General features: G+C 38.9%; 3 protein-coding genes across 3 annotated transcripts; all 3 read left to right on the forward strand.

Annotated features, from left to right (window-relative positions):
* The first annotated feature begins 1,186 nt into the window (after nucleotides 1-1,186).
* Nucleotides 1,187-18,091, forward strand: LOC6052084 (DNA polymerase iota). Its single transcript, XM_001868375.2, is given in 4 exon segments — nucleotides 1,187-1,778; nucleotides 15,621-16,248; nucleotides 16,251-16,580; nucleotides 16,583-18,091. Coding segments are annotated over 3 exon segments (1,935 nt in total). The 5' UTR covers nucleotides 1,187-1,778; nucleotides 15,621-15,686; the 3' UTR covers nucleotides 17,626-18,091.
* A 3,774-nt stretch (nucleotides 18,092-21,865) lies between these two features.
* LOC6052083 (THAP domain-containing protein 5) lies at nucleotides 21,866-22,705 on the forward strand. The gene is made up of 2 exons (XM_001868374.2): nucleotides 21,866-22,296; nucleotides 22,370-22,705. Exons 1-2 carry the CDS (start codon nucleotides 22,035-22,037, stop codon nucleotides 22,678-22,680), a joined length of 573 nt encoding a protein of 190 aa, XP_001868409.2. The 5' UTR covers nucleotides 21,866-22,034; the 3' UTR covers nucleotides 22,681-22,705.
* A 40-nt stretch (nucleotides 22,706-22,745) lies between these two features.
* Nucleotides 22,746-23,792, forward strand: LOC119769492 (zinc finger protein 771-like). Its single transcript, XM_038262155.1, has one exon. The coding sequence runs from the start codon at nucleotides 22,746-22,748 to the stop codon at nucleotides 23,790-23,792; it is 1,047 nt and encodes a 348-aa protein (XP_038118083.1).
* Nucleotides 23,793-24,112: the final 320 nt, after the last annotated feature.

Here is a 24,112-nt window from a genome sequence, read left to right on the forward strand (position 1 = left end):
TCAAAAAAATCCACACGTAGATGCTACGTAAAAAATCACGTAACCCCAATTTTCCAATCCATAGGTCCGTTTTACGTGACACTCGTAAAAATAATGTGAAAGTGTACCGGCAAAAAAAATACTCCACGTTGATGTTACGTGAAAAACCTTATAGTATTTTTCTACTAGGTTTATTCATGTAGCTTTGATGTGTTTTGAAATGTAACTCCAACGAACTCACTCGAGTGCGCCAAATTTCTACGTGATTATTTTAGTATGAAAATTGACGGCGTACGGTGAAGACCTGCTGCCGGCCTGTTCCTGTTAAGTTTCTTTAAAAATGTAAAAGTTGGTAAGTAATATTATGTTAAATTTGGTTCTTTTAATAATTGATGTTATTTTAGAAACCGGTCTCTGGTAGAACAATATCCTTTCCTGTGGCCTCTGAAATTCGGGCCGGTGCCAACATTAGCGACCTGAAAGACTCCTCAAAGGCAATCCCGGTTTCTTCAGACGGAATGCCAATCAAGGTCGGAGCTACCGTGGTGACACCACCGGAACTGCCACGGACGTAGGCATCGACGAGTGTGTCCTGGAGAAGTAGTAATGGAGCTAGTGTTCGTCTTAAATCTGATACTCTACACTGGGTGCTTTGCGGTCATCCTCATGCCGGCCATGACAAGTTTGATGCCCTCGCTTGTGACGCTAGAGAGCAGGAGCAGCAGTTAAACGTCGTCCACAAGGCCTAGGACTTGACCAATCGTAGATCAACGGTGAGAAGACCAAGGTCAAGCCCATCGTCGTGACATTTTGTTTGGAAGCATAAGAAGTGTTCTGCGTTGCATCGGTGAGATTGTTCAGAAATAAATTATGTATTGATAAATATAAGTTTGAGTAAAATAATTTAAAACAGAAGTGAACTCACTTTCTTCTTATTTATATTCGAAAAAAGAATGAAATAACCTCGGAAATAACCTCCTTAAACTAAAAATCATATAACGTTTACTACAACAGACATGTACAAATCATCGGATGATTCGTATAGCTTTTACGTGTGAAACATGTAGAAACAACGTGAAATGATCTGGCCAAACAAATTTCATTTCTACTAGCGTCACTTCGTAGAAGTTACGTGAAAACTCTAGTGGAAAAATACCACATAGCTTTTCACGTAACTTCAATGTGAATGTTTTTTTGAGTGCAGCTTGCAGAAACAATAAAAGAACGTCAAGTAGAAGCAACACGACGATTACGACGAGTGCTGATAGCTCCGCTGTTTTGCAGTACGGTATTTCGTGGAGTTGAAATTTCGCCCTTTTGCGACCGTTTCCTATCGTGTGTTACGCCGTAGAAACGCACTCCGGTCAAGGTCTGTGCCGTTCCGGCCTACTGCGGTGAAATCCGAGTCCCCACCAAAATTGCGCCTCCTGCGATCGTGTTCGAACAGGAATTTCCAGCTTCCGGAAGTTTACCGTCGCGAGAATTCGCCGTCGAGCCCTGAACCTGACGACGGAACTGGCCTCCGTGGGGGAGATTTCGGAAAATTTGGCCGCCGTGGAGGGAAAGTAGGTTTGTGACAACGACGTCGAAAAAAAAAACTTTCCAAAAAAGAACGGGAAAGTGCTTGTGTGTGTGTGCGTGACCAAGAGAGAGGGAGAGAGTGAGACTGTTTGCGCGAGAAGCGTCCATCGGGTGGTGGGTGGTGTTTTGGGCGGAGTGAGAAAGAGGGAGGCAAAGAGGAGAGACTCATCTTGAAGCAAAGCAAAACAACAGCAGTTTGAAGCAGTAGCGGCTAAAAGGTAAACAATCAGTTGATTAAGGAAACACATTTATTAACATGTATTTAGATTTGTCCTACTTATTCAAATGACCAAACCAAAATTCAATGGCCCAATTTTTTACATTGCACTGTTATGCTTTATTTATTATAAATATTATTGGAATTTTGTTTTGAAAATAAGACTTTTTGTTTCATTTTATGGTGATGAAATCTAGACTATTTTTTATTAGGTCCTATAAGCATATAAAACACAATAGATTATAGGTCCTTTTTAGAAAAAACTCTGGAAATTGTCTACTTAAAAAACAGTGCTGAATAGCTCATTAAAGCACTTCTTTCAGTGTTTAAAAGATCCAACTCCGCAGAGCCTGTTGGCTGAACTACACTCAAACCCCGATGGTTTGACACCTACTCTTGTCAAACGAACGGGGTCACTTTTTAGTTTGACACCCCTTTTACACGGAGTTCACACACACTACCAAACGTTTGTTTTGATAGTGTGCGTGAGCGCCGTGTAAAAAGTGACAGTTCGTCACTTTTTAGTTTGACTTTGACCAACCAACGGGGTACAAACTAAAAAAGTGTCAAACGAAAAAGTGACCAACCACCGGGGGTTGAGTGTATTACAATTTCTACAGTTTCAGGACCTTTTCATAAAAGAAAACTCTAGATTTATAGATTGTCCGTACATTAAAATTTTGACAGCTTCCATAAAAGGCTAAAGTATTCAAAAATCTGTTACTTATTAACGAATTTTCTAATGGTGTATTCGGCAATATTGTAGATATTGCTTTACAGAACACAAAAAAAATGTTTTGCGCAAAATAATCATTTTTGAAATTTGTAATTTTTGGATATGTTTTAGAAGACAAAAAATGTATTTTTTTTTTAGCTAAGGCTCAAGCTGGTAAAAAGTAGAGCGAGTTATGGCGCTATAAACACGGCAAATAGTGTCCAGGGCATTCGTGGAAATATAATGTCCCATCCCAGAGGGTCTCGGAGTACCAAACCTTCTTAGCATGGTGCTCCCAACGAATACAACCAAAATCTCGGAGCGTATGGTGGTGTGCCCCACACTTCTTCCTCCCCTGCACAGTGGTCGGAAACGCAAATTTAGCAGGAATAATTTATTTCCGCTTCAGGGATGCATTTTCGAGCTTCGGTGTCTAAGAAGCGTTTGTTAAAAATGAAATTCTACATCTTTTGGTCAAAACGATATTAGGGTGGTCCAACAATTTCTAATATTTTCAAAAACTATCCTCGCTTCTAGATGAGATAGAGGTATACTTTCTTCGACAGTATTGTAGTACTAGCCATTTCAAACAACTTTGTCAAAGACACCAAATCTCTATCTCTTAATCTGATCATTTTACAGCATTTTATATGAAAAGCAGTAGGGTGGCCCATCAAAAAAGTGTTTTTATTGCGTATCTTTTTTGTATTATTTTTGGCAATTTTGGTGTCTTCGGGACATATTTAGAGCATAAAAATACGCGTCTTTTGAAATGTCAACGAAGTCGCTAGGTCATTTTGGTAAAAACTTACAGCGTTTTTAAAGTTTTTAATAGGCCTTTTTCAAATGTTTGTATCTTTTCGAGGGGGACACAAAAAAATACGCTCCGTGGTGCATCTGAAAGCTCAAAACTTCTTATTTAATATGAATATAACATCTCAAAAGGTTTTTTCTTAAACCCAAGTTACAGCGATTTAAAAATGGTCATTTTATGAGATTTTGTACCATGCTCTATGAGAAAATTTACATGAATATCGCATTAATCAGTATCAAAACTACTCTTAGTGAGCTCAAATGCAGGTAAAATTGGTTTATAGACAAACGTGGTCGAACCTGGTTTTTATGGCAACTAGGGTGGTCTTAGCTCCTTACAAATATAACAAATTTTCAGAAATAAAATAATAGTTTTGGGAAATCAACTTCTATATCAATTTCTAAAGTGTGCATTTTTCCCTGAAACTATTTTAAGGGTTCAAATCATAACCTACAACTTTTTCAAGACGCTAAATCGATAAGAAAAAAACATGATAACTACGAATATTCACATTCCCATTTTTTATGGAACAACTAATGATGCAAAATGGAACCCTTTAACACAGCAAATGCATGTAAAGTTTTATCCTATTAAAAAATACAAATAAAGACGATTTACCAAAACGTAGAGGAATAATATTATGTTAAAATACATTTTCTAACGAATAAAATCATTACTCTTTAATCTTTTTATATTCTAATTAATTTGATCCACCCTAATCAGATATCATATCCTCAGCTGCTTTACTATTTAAAACAGGTTATGTATTTGAGTTTTGTTAAAATGTTTATTTTTTATTTTTCTTTCCATGCGAATTTAAAAAAAATCATATCTTATAAGAATTATTGAATATGAACCACCCTAGGTCAGCTAAGACCACCCTAGTTGCCATAAAAACCAGGTTCGACCACGTTTGTCTACAAACCAATTTTACCTGCATTTGAGCTCATTAAGAGTAGTTTTGATACTGATTAACGCGATATTCATGTAAATTTTCTCATAGAGCATGGTACAAAATCTCATAAAATGACCATTTTTAAATCGCTGTAACTTGGGTTTAAGAAAAACCTTTGAGATGTTATATTCATATTAAAGAAGAAGTTTTGAGCTTTCAGATGCACCACGGAGCGTATTTTTTTGTGTCCCCCTCGAAAAGATAGAAACATTTGAAAAAGGCCTATTAAAAACTTTAAAAACGCTGTAAGTTTTTACCAAAATGACCTAGCGACTTCGTTGACATTTCAAAAGACGCGTATTTTTATGCTCTAAATATGTCCCGAAGACACCAAAATTGCCAAAAACAATACAAAAAAGATACGCAATAAAAACACTTGTTTGATGGGCCACCCTACTGCTTTTCATATAAAATGCTGTAAAATGATCAGATTAAGAGATAGAGATTTGGTGTCTTCGACAAAGTTGTTTGAAATGGCTAGTACTACAATACTGTCGAAGAAAGTATACCTCTATCTCATCTAGAAGCGAAGATAGTTTTTGAAAATATTAGAAATTGTTGGACCACCCTAATATCGTTTTGACCAAAAGATGTAGAATTTCATTTTTAACAAACGCTTCTTAGACACCGAAGCTTGAAAATGCATCCCTGAAGCGGAAATAAATTATTCCTGCTAAATTTGCGTTTCCGACCACTGTGCCCTGTCGATTCAGAATTGTGTTGTTGTTCGAACACTCAGTGCTCAAACTCAACCCAATTACGAGTCATCTCTGCGATACGGCTTTACGCAGTAGGCCTGGCCGCTTTAACGCTTGTGATGTATCAATGCATTCCGATGCAATGGCGCACTACAAATGTTAATAAATGACAAGAAGAGTGCTAGGCGTCATCTAACCTAAGGCACTCTCCAGGATCCCTTCGAAAGATTGGCTGCACTAGAGTCTGATTAGATTAGATTAGATTAAGGCTCAAGCTGGTGAAAAACACTTTTTTCAAAAAAATGATATTTTTTGGAAAATCATCGAAAAAAGTAAAAAAAAACGTTTCTTAATCCACCATTAGGTGGGTGGTGCCTTCCTCACATTTACAAAGTAAAATGAAAATAAGTTTATGAAAAAATCGATGCCAACATTTTAAAAAGCATCATGTACAAACCATGCGTTTTGAGAAAAACGCATTTCAATGTTGAGCATCCATTTTCAATTACCATTTTTATATAAAAGCAAAATAAGATGTTCTTATGATAACAATAGTGAAAAACGTTGCTTTTGTTGATACTTGATCATCCATATTCAATAAAACATTATTCCCGTAATTTTATTTGAGAAAAACAAACATAACTTCTTTTGAAATCACCAACGTCGATATCACCCTGCTGTCACTGAGGGGGGCGCTTTGTTATGATTCGTTTTTCTTCGCCGAATGTACATGGCGCTTTTTTCATGTTGCCTTTTTTTCGTCACGAGATTTATATAGCCTTTTGTTTGACAGGTTGACAGGGCTATATAAACAGGGACTACTGATGGCAGAGATTTTGTTTATGTTACTTTATTTAAAATTATGATTAAACAGACTTTACTAAAGTAACTTTTGCTCATTTTTGATGGAGAGGTAGCTTATTAGAAGTACTTTCAGAATATACAATAACCCAGAAAGTGTCAAAATGTACATGATGCCTTTTGAAATGTTACCGTCGAAATATGTACCTGATACAGACTTTTCCAGGAAGCATGCAGACTCTCATTTGAAGCAATGTGGCAACCGGGCGTTTCGCATCTGGTGCGACTTTCGCACGTAAACAAAAAGACCCAGCCTTTTGAGGTTAGGCAAAAAATCACCCTTTTTGTATCTACAAAAATCTTTTTCTTGGCATACATTTTTATATACTTAACTAAACAGAATAAAATTTAATAGGGTCTTAGGGGACCCCAAAACGAACAGAATAAGGCGGATCCGGCCAAAATCGGTTCAGCCAGTTCTGAGATAATCGTATGAAAAAAAAATCATTTCTATACACATTCCCACAGACATTTGTTCAGAATTTGATTCTGAGTCGATAGGTATACGTGAAGGTTAGGGTGGTCCAAATCCGGACTTTTTTGGGGCTACCCCCTGAAATCAAAGATTGACCCATCACTAGGCTAAATTCCAAATTTGAGCTCATTCTGACCACGGGAACCCCTCCCTCCAATCGCTTAAAGTTTGTATGGGAAAAATCGTCAAAATGTATGGAGAAAAGCAACTGTTTTACTTTTTTACCTGTAGAAGGCGCCATAATAATTCGATTCTTACCATTTCTTAAATATAGAACCTTCATTAAATTTAGAACAACTTTCCCGAAGACACCATATTTTTAGGATTTTTTCCCGCGAAGTTATTAGCGCCCAAAACTGACCCTTTTTGCGCGGCCAGCTGTAAGGGGCTACCTAACAACGATGTTTATTTCCAATTCGTACACGCACGTGCTCTCTCTCAGGTTCAAACTCTCTCACGAGCTTGCCTGCCTGCCTGCCTGCCTGTTTGCCTACAAGCTCGCGCTCTGTTTCTCTGCTTGGACTTTTGTCGTCGTCGTCGTTTTCGTTTGCCGTCCGCTGCGCTGCGTTCCTGGCATGTTTATTATAAACTAAAATAGCAGGATTCTTTTGAGATATAAAATTTAATATAATATGTGATCAACAAAAAAAAAACACAGCAATAGATATCATATTATAAGAGCGTGTGAGAGAAAATACAAATTTGATGAATTAGTTCATCCATGAATCGTTATCTGTTCTGATCCAAACCTAATTGCAAGCGTTTTGGATTTAAATTTATCTGCTTTTGTTACAAGAAATACCATGCAGTTTTTTTAGATAAAAAGGAAGGAATTTTCTTTAGATTTTTTTTTTAAACTGAATCCAAACGAGTATCTTAAAGGAAGGCCGCAACTGCAAGATCTGAAGGTAGTTAACGATTGTGCAGAAAGAGATGTTCCCTGAATCGAAAAATTTACAGGTAAACTGACAAAAAATGATAAACAGTTGCAATATTTGTTGCAGGTGGTCTAGGAAAACAGAAAGAAACTTCCAGAAAGAATAGAAAAATAATTTTAGAGAGTATGAATGAAAATTCGCAGCAATAATTGTAAAATTGCCTTGATTTGTTCTGATTTGTACTAAAGTATATTTTTGTTAAAGCAAACTACCTAAAAGAACAACATTCGTATTACCTGAAGATTTTTTTTTTAATAATTGAATCATTATCATGTTTCTTTCGCATATACGAAAAACTGCGTGTAATGCTTGGAAAAACAAACAAACCCTGTTCTCATGACATTTGCTGTAATTTTTTAACTGAGCCTAAGCTGTCTTTTCTTTAAACTATTTTTTCAGCGCAGTTTTTTTTTAATTTTTGACAAAGTTTAAGACTTAATATGCTAAATATATCTCAAAACAATCCTGCTATTTTAGTTGAAAATCATAATAAACATGCAAGAAACGCAGCGCAGCGAATAGCAAACAAAAACGACGACGACGACAAAAGTCCAAGCAGAGAAACAGAGCGCGAGCTTGTAGGCAAACAGGCAGGCAGGCAGGCAGGCAAGCTCGTGAGAGAGTTTGAACCTGAGAGAGAGCACGTGCGTGTACGAATTGGAAATAAACATCGTTGTTAGGTAGCCCCTTACAGCTGGCCGCGCAAAAAGGGTCAGTTTTGGGCGCTAATAACTTCGCGGGAAAAAATCCTAAAAATATGGTGTCTTCGGGAAAGTTGTTCTAAATTTAATGAAGGTTCTATATTTAAGAAATGGTAAGAATCGGATTATTATGGCGCCTTCTACAGGTAAAAAAGTAAAACAGTTGCTTTTCTCCATACATTTTGACGATTTTTCCCATACAAACTTTAAGCGATTGGAGGGAGGGGTTCCCGTGGTCAGAATGAGCTCAAATTTGGAATTTAGCCTAGTGATGGGTCAATCTTTGATTTCAGGGGGTAGCCCCAAAAAAGTCCGGATTTGGACCACCCTAGTGAAGGTATATCTAGAAGATAGATTTAAGAAGTTCAATTTTCGAGCGATTTTATAGCCTTGCCTCAGTGAGGTGAGGAAGGCTAAAACGTTATAACTTTATCTCCACCGCAGAGATCTAATTGCGTGGCAAACATATCGGTTGGATCCCCAGTTTTGGCTTTGCTCCGTAGCTAATACACGTTTTCGCACCGCTCAGAGCTAGATTGGCTACTGAATCAAGCCCACCGCGGGGATCTAATTTATTCATTTTCCAATTTCAGCCGTTTTGTTGATCAAAATCAATGAAACTATGTTTAAGTATGATATAACATGCTTCCAATTGCATTATATGTCCTAATTGTTTGCTTACATCAATAAAATATCATTTTCATGTTTTTAAAAGAGTTCATCCGATTTGCACCCCAACTTTCGCACCGCGGGTAGCAAAGCTAAAGCTAAATTAGCCTTCGAGTTCATTCAGCGAAGAAAAAGTTCATCCGTCGAGTAGCCAAGATAGGTGCTCGAGAAGTCCCCGAGCTGCCGGTGGCTAATTTTTTCAGCGATTTTTAGAATTATTTGCATTTGTTTTGGTTGAAGATGCATTTATTTTGATTATCAAATTTTCATGAAAATTAAAGAAATGAGTAATTTGGTTCAAAACGACTTTATCTTATTGAAAAATTGTGAAGTTTATCATCTTTTTTAAAAGTTTTAAATAAAAAGTAATCAGCCACCTATATTTATAAGCAAACCAACACAGAAAATTTAAACACGAATGTTCAAAATTTAAAAATAACATTTTTAAATTATGTATTAAAATTTGAATATATATGTAATTGGGCCAATTTGAGTTTGTAAACAAAGGGTGTATCTTGCTCACGTTAGTGGGATACAAGATGAAATTACGAATACGTTTTTTTTATTATTTTTTTTTTCATTTAATTTAAACATATTTTGAATAGTTGTACCGTAAAGGCTGATACGCAAAACACAATATAAAAAAAATGCCCAAGAAACGGTCAGGGAAAGGGCCACGAAAAGATTTTTCTTAGTAAAAAAAAAGTAACAAAAACGAAAGGTGGCGTTTGACGTTTCTTCGCGCGGCGCTTGTTTGCAATATGTTCTGATGAAAAAATCGAAGAATTGGAATTTTCCTTTTTGAATGCGACTAAAAATCACAAACGTTTTATAATCTTGTATTCGATATAATAATATTGAAAATCCCCACCGAATCTCAAAATGCAGAATTTTGATATTAAAAGGACAGATATGGTTTTTTGGTCGAAACCTTGGGCATGAGTAAGGACCTCGACGCCGTTAGCAATGTTGGCTTTAAAATAAAATTTCGTGATAATATCACTTCTCCCCAGCCAACATTTTTGCCATGCGAAGCGGGCCTCGACGCTGTGTCTAGGTTTAATTCCTAGCTAGGAGCCATCAGTGTCTTAAGAGGTGGTCCCAAGGCCGAGTAGGAGTTCATGAAGCAAATTAGTCGTCTCCCACCCCTTTTAAATTGAAAAATGAACTCTGAAACCAGCGCTTACTCACAACAGAAACAGAGGCCTCTTCTAGGCATTGTAGGATAGAATAGATTTTGAAATTTATTTAAAAAAAATATTATTACGTAGCATTTTGATTTGTCAAAATTTCCATAGAGTCTCGGTCAATCAATAGTGCGATGATATCGGACAAAATTCGTTAATCTGTTGAACTAACGGTTTTCGGATTATGGTTGTATCGACCATTGTTGCGAATCGAGGGTCTACTGGAGCCTTGACGATCAAATGGAGCCTAACATTTCAAAAGGGCGCATGGGTTTTGTGAACAGGAGTGTGTCTCCTTCACTCAAATGACAGTTTACATAAGATATAATAGAGATGCACTCTTGTTTGCAAAGCTCTATGCCCTAATGAAATGAAAGGCATGAAATAGTCGTCTTAATTACTAGTGTTCAACTTATGAACTATTCATTTATGTTTATTGGTTTTGGAAGCGACAAGACTGGTTTAAAAACAAGATCCTTTACCTTATTTGGCGTTATAATAAAACATTCGGGGATTTGAGATTAAATTTACTTTCAGACAGTTTAGTTTAGGTTGTTGATTAAAGTTAGATAAGTTTTCCGTCGATGAATAATTGGACTGAAATGATTAGTTGATTTGAACGAAGTGTAACATTTCATTGGCAGGTCTGTTTCTAGTTGTAATGTACGACAAGACTATTGACGGACGTGACAGGTCGGCAGTTAGTTTTCATCTTTTTTTCTCTAGTATTTTTTATTTCCTTTAAATTTGGAATACATCATAGGTTTCTTTTGTATAGATCTCCGATTAGTTACATTTTCTTATTTAATTAACTAATAATTTAATTTATTCCGGGCCTTCTTACTTTGAATCACAATTTCAGATTTTCTTTATTCAGTGTTAAACTTAGATTACCGTAACTGCTCATGTCATCCAAGTTCTTACTACTCACACCAACACTAATTTTCTTTCACCTCCCCCTCCCGATCCCCTATATCTTCCGGTGGTGTTCATTTGGTATGCAATACTAGTTCGGCCACTACCCTTTTTTCCACAAGAAACCGGACTTGGACTGACTTGAGGCCGCGTCCCCCACCTTGCTCCGTAAAACGAAAACGAGATATAGTTTTTTGGTCGAAATGGAGTAAAAAAAGAAGTTGTCTTTATAGCTGTGTGCGTCTCTAAACCCACTCGGGAAATCGCCCGCCGGGAGAATCGGTGCGGACTCACATCCGATCCGGCCGAGCGTCACACGAGTAAAGAGGACGGGAGCTGGACCAGCTTTGTCAGCTGTCACCGCACCGCGCTTTGTGCGCTGTCAGTGCATGGCTGCGTCAAGCCCAGCGTACGAGGGGCCTATTCGACTAGATCCAGTGGAGTGCACTCACATACATAGCAATAGGGTTTATCACTCCACACATCTCTCCTCTTCTCCACAAAAAGTATTGTTGAAACAATCGAACTATGAAATAAATACCACGACTACATAACGGCATTCCTATGCAATCTGCAAAAGTTTTCATTAAAACCAAAAAAAAACAAAAAAAAACCAAATCCCTAGTAACCTTCGGTCCATTGCCAACATTGATCAAAGAAAAGAAGGAAACGTTAGAATTTCAAACAAGCATATCACTTAACGCATCGAACTAAACTGCTAATTCATGTTAGTCCATCTCAGTTTTGACGAAATTATTTTCGTGATTTTCCGTCTCTCTCTCTTTCTCTCTCTCTCTCTCTCTCTTTCTCTCTCTTTCTATATATCTACCTATCTCTCTTTCTATCTATATCTCTTTATCGTAATTAAGTTTTGGAGTTGCTTACATTACACTAATGGCGATCCTGCCACACTATACTGCCGTTCTACGCATAATTGTCCCATGTTCAAAAAAGTGCAACTGAGAAAAACGCGATTGAAATTTTTCGACCGATTTCTGTGTTTCTACGCATAATTGTCCCGTGGGTTCCTATTCGCCCTATGTGTCCCTAATCACCCCAGTTGGCAGTTTATCACCTTTATTTGTGATTCTCTTGCTATACAACAGGTAAACAATGCATAATGCTTAGTAAAACTAATGATTCCGTGTAAGAAAATACTTGGTGGGACAATTATGCGTAGAAGTTCAACGATGGGACAAACAGACTTGGTGTTGTTTTTGATGAGTTTCCGAACAAAGTACCAGATTTTATGTGTTTTTCTTAAAGTACACATCAGACTAAACTTAAAAATGGCAGAAAGTCAAAATCGTCAAAAACTGACATGGGACAATTATGCGTAGAACGGCAGTATAGCTGTCGGCCACCAACCAGTAACCTCTGGATTGTGAGTACAGTGCGCTGTCCAATTGATCCACACGGACGGGATCGAAATGAATTAAACCAGAGTGAAAAAAAAAACTTGACAATTATCATACAAATATCTATTTTCTAACTGAAAAACTCAATAAAAAAAATCTTAAATTTGGAAATTCAAAATAAGTCGAAGTTCCAAAAGCTTAAAACTCTGAAATTAAGAAATTACAAATTTACGAAAAACCCGAAAATCTAACGTTCTAAAACACTATTTACCTATATCAAATATTTAAAAAAAAATAATTCAAAAGCAGGATTTTGAAAATTTAAGAATTTCAGAATAATTCTTAATTCAATTAAAATTTAAATTATTTAAGAATTTATGAATTTTAAAAGTTTAGAATTTCAGAATTTTAAAATTTTAGAATTTAAGAATTTTAGTTTTTAAGAATTTAAGCATTTAAGAATTTAAGAATTTTAAAAGTTTAGAATTTTACAATTTTAGAATTTTTAAATTTAAGAATTTAAGTATATAAGAATTTAAGCATTTAAGAATTTAAAAATTTTAAAAGTTTAGAATTTTAGAATTTAAGAATTTAAGTATATTAGAATTTAAGCATTTAAGAATGGAGCATTTCCATTCGAGCAGTTTTTGCTTTTTTCTACAATGTATTTCTTATGGAGCGAACTGTCAAAAACTGCTCGACTGCGAGTGCTCCATTGAAGAATTTAATAATTTAAGAATTTAAGATCAGGATTGCGTGTTTTCAAACCCGCATTGGCTTATTTAAAATGTTTTTTTATTCAATACAAATGACTTCCCGAATAAAATTATATGATAATTTGCATTGTCAAAACCATGAAGTTACAATAGATATTTACGGTAAGTTTATGGTTGCTACCAAGACCGCCTAATCGCCGATCTGAAGGGACACCTCTCGGGTGCCGGAATAACGCACACTCTGTACGTGTTGTACATCGACCGCGGCACCGTCAAAATCCAAGACAAACTTAGGCGTTGGACGTAGCGCAATGCCACCGTTGCCACAATTTCGGCCACGGCTCGCGGAACTGCAACCTCCCGCCCCGCTGCGAGAAGCGTGCAAGGCGGACAAGGCAGAGCAAACCAAGGCGCGCATGAAATGTGCCAACTGTGACGGCAACCATACCGGTAATTGCCGCGGATGCGTCGCGCGCAAGGCCTACCTCGAGGAGCAGGAAAAGAGGAAGAAGAGAGCAGCAGCATCCCACCCTTGTCAGCGGAATACGAGCTCAACCGTTCCTGCAGCTGGACAGCATACGGTTTCCGCAGACAACTCAGCGTTCCCTCCTGAATGGGGGTAGCGGCGATGCGGCCCAACAAGGAGTAACCGGCGAAGATCTCTTCACCTTGCCGGAGTTTTTTTTTTTTGCTCTAGCGGGTGAGATGATGACGCGGTTTCGGACCTGCCCTAACAAGGCGGAGCAATTTCTATGGAGGGAACTTTTGGGGACAATGACTGTTAATGTTGAAATAGTAAATTGAAATGAAAACATAATCACTATATGGAAAATGCTTCTACAAACAACACAAAGAAAACCATTTTTTGATTGAAATGCCGGCGAGCTCTTCGAGCTAAGATGCTAAGGGAAAGGTCTTTCCGGTCACTCGCTCATTTTAATGTCTGATGAATATAATTTAGCACCAGGATTAATTCGACATCCCAATTGTCAGCATGCCTTTCGATCAACGATGATATAGAAAGGGGTTTGGACTTCCGGGGGATTCCGGAACAACCGTGTGCAGGGTTGTTACGGACAGCGCGGATCGCGCGGATGGCGCGTTTCGCGCGGATAGCGCGGATTTGCTGGCTAGTTTTGCTCAGGCGCGGATTTCGCGCGGATGGCAATTTTGATAAATAAATTAACTGAGAGAGATAGAATTACTTTCATGTTATTAAGAAAAATATTATCAGGAATTACGATAATTTGTTTTTTTCCTTTGAGTGCACGAATTTCATATTTTTTATTAATTGAATTTTCTTCTGAAAATGTTTGTTTGTATTTTCTTGGTACGAAACGTGGAAAAATGAAGATGAAGATTATGTAGAAATTATTTTGTATGTTTCTTGTCATTTCTTAACATCTCCTGCTCCGAATATTTAATATCTTTTGAGTTTTGAGTAATGATATTTAACCTTATTTATTTTTCCAGTTTGTCCAGTATGGATTTATTAAATTTTTAATGTTGTAAATCAAATATTACAAACTTTTCCCGAAGGTATAGACATTAGAATGTGTAACAAAAACTATTATTGGGCTTGTTCTTGTGGGCGCCAAATATGAGCTTGATTGGACGTAACAGAAGCTGGCCTCCACTTTCGAATTTTAGATGGAATTTAGAAATATGGAATTGAAATGGAGTTTAGAAATATTTTTTTTTCTAAATTTAAACATTCTTGGCGAAAATAAAAAGATCAGAACATTCCAAATTCAAAGCTTCCGAAATTCAAAAATTCGAAACTTTTTTTTGTTTTAATTGTTTTTATAAACAAAAAAAAATCAAAATACATATATTTTTTTTCGAAATTTCTAAAATTGTAATTTAAAAAATCTGAAATTTCTAAATTCAAAATTTTAGAAATCTGAATTCAAATAACCAAAAATTTGGGTAATCACAAATTTGAATATTTAAAAAAAAAAATCTAAATTAAAAAGTTAAAATTTAAAATATAGAAAATATCAAATTCAAAACAATATAGAAAACAACAAAAAATATTTCTCAAATCTAAAATAATTTTAATTCCTAAGCTTTCAAATGATTAAATTCTTAAATTCTTAAATTCTTAAATTCTTAAATTCTTAAATTCTTAAATTCGTAAATTCTTAAATTCTTAAATTATTGAATTCTTAAATTCTTAAATGTTTATATTTTTAAATTCGTAATTCTTGAATTCAAAAATTCTTGATTTCAAAAATTCTTGAATGTCACAATTTTTGATGTCATATTTTATGTTAGAGATTTTGAAATTATGAGAAGAAAATATTTTATATATCGGAAATTAAATTTCTTTCGGAGTGAAATTTTAGCGAAGATTTTGGATTATAAACTGTATAAAAAGATAAAGATTGGTATAGATTTTGAATTTTTAGACTTTCGAAATTTTAAATTTTATCATATTAAAATTTTAGATTTTGATTTATTTTTTAGCTTATATTTTATATGTTAAATTTTTAGGTTTTTAAATATTGTATTTTCTATTTTGAAGATTTTTTTTCATGACCCTTGCCTTGACCGTCTCTTGAGGTATTTTTTTATGGATTCATTGCTTTCCTGCTTTTGGAGTCTTTAAACATAAAACGAGTTTTTTGATTATCAAATACTTTCTGAATTAGTTTTACTTCATTTAAAAATAAAATTTCTTAAATGTTGGTCGCGATATTTTTTTATATGGCGCGGATTTCGCGCGGTTTCGGATTTTAGGTCGGCGCGGATTTGGCGCGGATTTTTTTCGACTCTCCCGTAACAACCCTGCGTGTGAAAAACTTTCTAATAAAAATCTCCTTTCTGGTTCTTTTCCAGGATCTCGACTGCTCGATCTCCCCGCACCCTTTTCAACGCAGTGGCTCCCAAACGCTCCCGCAAACCATGGACGACGAAGAGCTCGTCGCGGCACAAGACCATCCGCAGCATCAGCAGCAGCACCCGCGCGTGATCATCCACATCGACATGGACTATTACTACGCCCAGGTCGAGGAGGTACTGGATCCGTCCTTGAAGGACAAACCGGTCGGCATCAAGCAGCGCTTCCACGTGGTCACGTCGAACTACGTGGCGCGCGAGTTTGGCATCAAGAAGATGACGCTGATTACGGAGGCGCGCAAGTTGTGTCCGGAGCTGGTGCTGGTCGACGGAGAGGACATCAGCAAGTACAAGCAGATGTCGGCACGGATCAACGAGATTATGCACAAGTTTAGCGGGAATGTGGAGAAGCTGGGGCTGGACGAGAACTATTTGGATGTAACGAAGGAGATTAGCGAGCAGCTGGAGCAGGGTGTGGAGGCGGGGTTGTTGGACCGGGTTGAGGGTTACGTGTATCCGCCGTTGGAGGGTTGTTCCGAGAGGGAGGCGTTTCGGAGGGCTTGCGGTTGTGGCTGTGATCGGCGGTTGATTTTGGGCACGCACATGGCGAAGGAGATTCGAGACTGCATTGCGAGGAGCTGGGGTTGAAGTGTTGCGCGGGGGTTGCGCACAATAAGCTGCTGGCGAAGTTGGTCGGGAGTGTGAACAAGCAGAACAAACAGACGGTGCTGCTGCCGAATTGTGGGTCGAGTTTTTTGGCATCGCTGGGGTCGGTAAAGGCGCTGACGGGGATTGGGGAGAAGACGGCGGAGATTTTGGAGGAGGTTGGTGTGAAGACGGTGCGGGATCTGCAGGAGACGTCGGTGGAGAAGCTAGCGAAGCGGTTGGGACTGGAGCAGGCTGGTCGGTTGAAGGAAATTGCCTTTGGAAAGGACGATACGCCGGTTAAGGCGACGGGAAGCCAAAGTCCGTTGGTTTGGAAGATTCCTGCCCGGCGATCTCGATCCGGGCGGACGCCGAGGACAAGTTCCGACACTTGATAGTGCGACTGGTGAAGAACATCGCCGAAGACGGTCGGATTCCGATCGCGATCAAGGTCACCATCCGGAAGCATGACTCCGTCCGAAGAACGAGCCACCGCGAGTGCAAACAGGACAAAATCATGCCGTCGTTCTTTCGCCACAAGGACGGCAAACTGGTGCTGGCCGACGGAGCCCAGGACAAAATCCTCGCCATCGTGATGAAGCTGTTCGAGCGGATGGTCGACCTGCAGCAGCCCTTCAACATCACTCTACTCGGGCTGTCCTTCTTCAAGTTCCAAGAGCGCCGAATGGGCACCAAATCCATCGCCAACTTCCTCATCAAAAAGTCCGACATCGAGGTGCAGTCCATCACCAACCTGAGCAACGAATCCATCACCCTCAGCGACAGCTTCACCTCCAACAAATCGTCTCTCTCGATGTCCACCGCGATGGACTGCGACTCTGCCTCGCTCGCGTCCCTCTCCGGTTCCGAGTCGGACGCGGAGCCGTCCCCGAAAAAGTGCCGCCGCCTGGCCACCTTCCTCGCGCGCAAAAGTGGCCTCCTCTCGGCCAACGAAGACGATTCGTCCTCGCCGAGCAAACTGCGCGTCGCAGACCTGCGGCTCAACTCGAAAGAGTACGACCAGGAACCCTGCAGCAGCAGCCACAACAACCCCGCAGACATTCCATCCACCTCCAAATCGCCCAGCTTCTTCAAGAACCACCTCTCGTCGTCCACGCCGGCCAAAGTGTCGCCGCTGACGTTGGAGCCGACGTCCACCGCCACCAATCTGCCTTCAAACGTTGACCCAGAAGTGTTTAACGCGCTGCCGCCGGACGTCCAGCAGGAGCTGCTGCAAAACTGGCGAATAGCAGCGACGCCAACGAGTAGCAGTAGCAACGCCGCGGCAGCGGCAACAACAGCCGCAAGCAGCAGTTCGAAAAGCAACACACTCCATCGGTACTTTGTTAAGAATACTTAGCGCGCGCTGCTCTCTTTTTAAGAAAAAACATAACTCATGAAATCATCAAATCGATATATCATTTAAAAAGACGATTTTTTTTTGTTTGTTATACCTGCGATTAACCCCAGCTCATTCATAACCCATTACGTTTGACACTGTGTAAATACTGTTTTTTGTTTCTTTCTTTATAAATTATTATCACGTTTCGTTTTGCCCAAGTTTTTCTTTAGTACCTTCCAAATTTTATACAAAGCCAACAAACGAGTGGTTGAAAGAAAAAGTTTTAAAAATGGCTGCTGAAAAAGACACATTCTAACTTGTAAAAGTGCTGCAAAGAAAACCTTTTACAACACGATTCTTACACAAATATTGTGCGCATTACTACCCATTTTTACGAATAATTTCAAAATAAACTATGAGGCGAACGCGCGTGTGGACTTCAAAAGGCCGCCGTGAGTTGGTCGAGTTTTCTTTACAAATCGAACGTTGGACATTGTGTTTTATTCAATTCAAGGTAATACCACATCAATTTCATTCATTTTTATTTAGGTTTTTAGCATATTGTACTGTCAACTGGGGCGAATTGGGACAGCAGTTTTAACCATGTTAGATACAGACTTAGACCAACAAAATGTGTGCATCAATTTCTAAATTTAAAACCTTTAAGTGCTCTAAACACGGCTGTCCCTTATTCAGACTGTAGTCCCGATAACCCCAGATGACCCAGCTAGCAAAATCCAAACGTATAAACATGTACCCTCCCTGCAAAGGCCTATTGATCTCATTTGAAAGGGTCTCCAAATCTCTGAATTGCAAATGTAACATCCTGGAGCAGAACTGTTAAATTCTTATAAAAAAACACAATTGAATTGAAATAAAGAACTTTGCTCTTTTTTGTAATTTTAAGCAAAATAAGTACATAATGAGTTCATTCTGTTTATCTTTACCGATCATATTGGTACTATGCATTCAAGTGAGTAGAGTAGAATGAATCAAAGCATTTTAAAAGTGTTTCAATCTTGTTGTTTATTGAATTATGGTGATGATAACCGGAATTTGACCGTTCGTCACCAAGTATTTAAATGAATTCAAATAATAACAATTAATGTTGTGCGCCAAATAAATAGAAGCTTTTCAAATTACAGGGTTGTTACGGGAGAGTCGAGAAAAAAATCCGCGCCGACCTAAAATCCGAAACCGCGCGAAATCCACGCCACATAAAAAGAATATCGCGACCAACATTTAAGAAATTTTATTTTTTGATGAAGAAAAACTAATTCAGAAAGTATTTGATTAAAAAAACTCGTTTTATGTTTAAAGGCTCCAAAAGAATGAAAGCAATAAATCCATTTTAAAAAATCCTAAAGAGACGGTCAAGGCAAGGGTCATGAAAAAAAATCTTCAAAATAGAAAATACAATATTTAAAAACCTAAAAATTTAACTTCAAAAATATAACCTCAAAATTAAATCAAAATCTAAAATTATAATATGATAAAATTTTAAATTTCGAAAGTCTAAATATTCAAAATCTAAAAATTTTTATACAGTTTGTAATCCAAAATCCTCGCTAAAATTTCACTCCGAAAGAAATTTAATTTCCAATATTTATAATAATGTCTTCTGATTTCAATTTCAAAATCTCTTACATAAAATAGGACTTAAAACATTGTGGAATGCAAGAATTTAAGAACTAAGAATTTAAAAATAAAAACATTTAGGAATTTACGAATTTAAGAATTTAAAAATTTAAGAATTTTAGAATTTATAAGCTTAAGAATACTAAAATTATTTTAGATTTGAGATTTTTTTCTATATTGTTTTGAATTTGATATTTTTTAGTTTTTAAATTTTGACTTTTTAATGTTGATTTTTTTAAATCCTCAAATTTTCGATTACTCAAATTTTTGGTATTTTGAATTTCAGATTGCTAAAAATTTTAATTTCATAATTTCAGATTTTTTAAATTACGATTATAGAAATTTCGAAAAAAATAATAATATTTTGATTTTTTTTGTTATAATAAAAACTATTAAAACTTTTTTTTTCGAATTTTTGAATTTCTGAAGCTTTGAATTTGGAATGTTCTGATCTTTTTATTTTCGCCAAGAATGTATAAATTTAGAAAAAAAAAAATATTTCTACCAATTAAATTCCATTCCAAAATTCGAAAGTGGAGGCCAGCTTCTGTTACGTCCAATCAAGCTCATATTTGGCGCCCACCAGACCAAGCCCCAATAATAGTTTTTGGTACACATTCTAATGTCTATATCTTCGGGAAAAGTTTGTTATATTTGATTGACAAAATTAAAAATTGAATAAATCCAGTATAAAATTAAAATTAATAAGGTTAAAAATCATTACTCAAAACTTAAAAGAAATTAAATATTCAGAGCCGGAGATGTTAAGAAACGACAAGAAACATATAAAAAATAATTTCTACATAATCTTCATCTTCATTTTTCGACGTTTCGTACTAAGAAAATACAAACAAACATTTTCAGAAGAAAATTCAATTAATAAAAACTATGAAATTCTTGCACTCCAAGGAAAAAGCAAATTATCGTAATTCCTGATAATATTTTTCTTAATTTATTAAATTTATCAAAATTGCCATTCGCGCAAGATCCGCGCATGAGCAAAATTTGCCAGCAAATCCGCGCCAGATCCGCGCGAAACGCGCCGTCCGTAACAGCCCTGAATTGAGTTAGCAGCAATGCTAGAAAGTTATACCTTCTTTGTTTCGAAACCATTTTTTGTTACATAACTAAGTTTTATAAAAATAATAATGCCAAACCGCGCCCAAACGGGCGCGGTTTGCCTTATGAGGTTCAGCCTTTTGAGCATTCGGCCTTATGAGAATTCGAGACCCTTTTATGCGAACTGTAAACTTTATAGAGATTATCCTTTTTTATAAGATTTAAATAAAAAAAAAACAATTTACACAATTTATCAATTTACACTCAACCCCCGGTGGTTGGTCACTTTTTCGTTTGACACTTTTTTAGTTTGTACCCCGTTGGTTGGTCAAAGTCAAACTAAAAAGTGACGAACTGTCACTTTTTACACGGTGCTTACGCACACTATCAAAATAAAAGTTTGGTAGCGTGTGTAAACTCCGTGTATAAGGGGGGGGTCTCTAGTCCAACCGATAGGTTTGCCACGCAATTAGATCTCTGCGATGGAGATGCCCTTAAGGTAAGAACAAGATTGTCCGTCAGGCCTGAACGCAAACGCAAAATTTTGCGCCTGTCATCATAGCCTGCCAGTCATCGACCATTGAACAATGCAACCCCTGCAGATTGTTCGACTGACAGTTGATGGAAAAATCGAACTGGCACAGCGTTCTGCGTTCACCACTGCGTCTTGTTCTTAGCTTTAGCATCCCCCTGTCTATCACTGAGTAAAACTTACACAGCTCAACGAAGTGTTCTACTGTAGAACTCAAATTTTTGGTATTTTGAATTTCAGATTGCTAAAAATTTTAATTTCATAATTTCAGATTTTTTAAATTACGATTATAGAAATTTCGAAAAAAAAACTTCTACACATGATCTGGCCCTGCTGTACAGAGCACTCAAATATCAATCGCAAAACACTTGAAATTTCGGTGATTGGCCATGAAATAATGTCAATAGCCAAACACTTGAACTTTAAATGGGGATGAAAAATAAAAGTACGTACACGCGATATACAGGTTCTCGCTTGCTAGTCGTGCACGCTACCACTGCGCCGGCTGGCCAGTTGAAGACGGGTGAGTTTTTTGCGCTATTCGTCCTAGCCTAGCTTCTAGCCTTCGATGAAAGTCGCTCTAAAATCAATCAGTGAAACGTGAGTGAAACACATTGAATTCGTGTGGACTTTACGTTGACTTTGAATAGTGCCTGTTTTGGGTAGATCTTAAGATCAATTTCAAGTGTTTTGCTCTTCACTTTGAATAGTTAAAGGTAGTGGGACAAATTCATGAGCAAAACACTTGAAAAGCTTGAGCCACCCGAATGACCATAACATGTCAAAAATACCAAAATTCAATCGCCCAAACACTTGCATTTGATAATGGTTTGGAATGATGTTGAAACACAAACCAATTAAATCTATTATGTAGCTTTATTCAACCATTCAAGTGTTTGGGCACTTGAATAAAACGTGTGGATTATTTTCAGTGTATATGACTAAGCAGTGTTCTGTATCGATCGGATAAGAAGTTTTCAACAGAAATTTGCTTGCATAAATCTGCACTCAACCTGCTCGTCTTGTCTGGCAACGCTGCTGAATCACTCCCTCAAAACGATGCGTCACACGTCATCGTGGACGTCGTGTTTACTTCAGTGGCGACGACGCCAAGCAACGCTAAACGCTTGTCCAAACAACAAAAAAGGAAAATCCGATTTTTCCCGGGAAACCACCGCGTAACATACCAACGCGCGCCATGGCCGCCACCGCTAGCGAGAAGGGGCGCGTGTGCTGCATCGTGGCCTGCCCGAACGCGCGGGTCGGCTCCGCCAACCCGACCGTCGGCTATCATCCCTTTCCGGCGGAGGACGCCGCCCTGCGACGGCTGTGGATTTCGTTTGTGGGCCCGGCCAATCGAACCGAGCGGTTCCGCTGGCGTGGCAAGTACATCTGCTCGGAGCACTTCCAGACGGCGGAGGTTATCGAGCGGGACGGGGAGAAGGTGCTGCTGGAGGATTGTGAGTCTGGTTTTTGGTTTTGGCGAAGGAAGCTTGGTTGATGTGGGTGGTCTTCTTGTTGTTTTTTTTGCAGCGATTCCGACTATCTTTGCCGTGGATGAGGATGATGATGAAGAGGAGGAGGAGGTCCCTCCGCTGGAGCTGAAGGTTGAGACGGAGGTGCCCAAGTTCGGTGCGGTTCCGATCGAGGAAGTGGTCGTCGAGGAGGAGATCGAGCTGCGAAGTTTGTTCTGCCGAATCTGTCTCGGGAAGCACCAGGTCGGGATGGTTCCGCTGAGTTCGCGGCTGCGTGACCACCTGCTGCTGGACATGATCCTGGCGGTGACGGGGCTGAACATCACTTCGGAGGAATCGTTCCGAACCAGATTTGTCCGGGTTGCGTGACGAAGATTGATTTGGCCTTCAACGTCCGAGAGGAGTTTCTGCGGCGCGAAAGGATCCTGCGGGAAATGATGGACGGAGGCCGGTTGGAACAGTATTACAACACGTGCGCGGGTAGTCCGGTGGAGCTGCCCAACCAGAACTACTTGAGCGGGTTGATTGCGGCTGCCGACGTCGTGCAGCTAGAGAAGAAGAATAAGCCTAAGATTGAAGTGTTGGCCGTGGAGACGATTGTACCGTCCACGCCAGTCGCAGCGGTGCTGCCGATTGAGGAAACGGTTATTGAAGAGATCCCAATCGCTATGGAGGAGGAACATCTGTACGAGGTGGACATAGATGGTGAGGTCATCAGCATCGTGGACGAATCGATGCCGGAAGACGAAGGAGACGACGACGAGGTTGAGAGTGTCTACAGCGATGTGGTCGTGGACAAGATTGCGCTGCCGAAAGCGGAGGTCGTCAAACCGATTGGAAAGGTAGAACCTTCGGTGAAAGAACCACAACTCGCAATCATTCCTCAAGCGACACCAAAGCTGGACCAACCGAGCACGTCCTACCACGTTCCGCGACCCACCGTGATGGACCCCAGGTCGTGCCATGTTTGCTTCACGCACTTCACAGAAGCTAAGCAACTCGTCCTTCATCTTAACTCCCACGCCGGAATGCTCCCGTACCGGTGCGAACGGTGCCACACCGACGGAACGCCCCACCAGCAGATTGAAACGGTGGCCGCGCTCAACGACCATGTCGGCCGGCACCAGTTCCCGTTTCAGTGTGGCTTCTGCGACAAACGCTTCGCCAGCGAGCAGGCTCTGTTTGAGCACATGCGAGCCCTGCACGAAAGCGAACCGGAGCCGGAAACGGGCGGATTCACGTGCAAGACGTGCGGCCAGCAGTTCGCCAAGCGGGCCCTCTACCGGCACCACATGATCCGCCACGAGGCACTCGAGGACGAACGGTTCCGGTGCGAAGACTGCGGTCGCATCTTCGGATCGGCGCTGCTGCTGCGTCTGCACCGCAAAATTCACACGGGTGAGTGGAAAGGCTTTTTATGCAATAGGGCCATGCCGTACGGGATTCTCAGCCGGCGGCAGCACAAAAACACGGACGGCTAGGTGGCGGTGTTAGCAAATTGTACAATTTCCTTTATTTACGCGTATATTTCCAAATATACTCTTTTGTTGAGCAGAAATGGTGTCGGCGTTTTCTTTCCATAGTGGTAGAAAGTTTCTTTTTCAACCGAAAAATCCGAGTTTTTAACCACTAATCCTTATCCCCGGACTTTTGTCAAAACCTAATAGAAAATAGCAATAATTTCATCATAGAGAGCAATTTGAAATTAATTAAGGTGTTTTTGATATTAAAAATTGAGAAATAGAAATTATGCCTTTTTGAAGAGCGTGCCTACATTTTCGGCCCACCGTATTCGCCACCC

The sequence above is a fragment of the Culex quinquefasciatus genome, chromosome 1, assembly GCF_015732765.1.
Source record: "Culex quinquefasciatus strain JHB chromosome 1, VPISU_Cqui_1.0_pri_paternal, whole genome shotgun sequence".
NCBI lineage: Eukaryota > Metazoa > Arthropoda > Insecta > Diptera > Culicidae > Culex > Culex quinquefasciatus.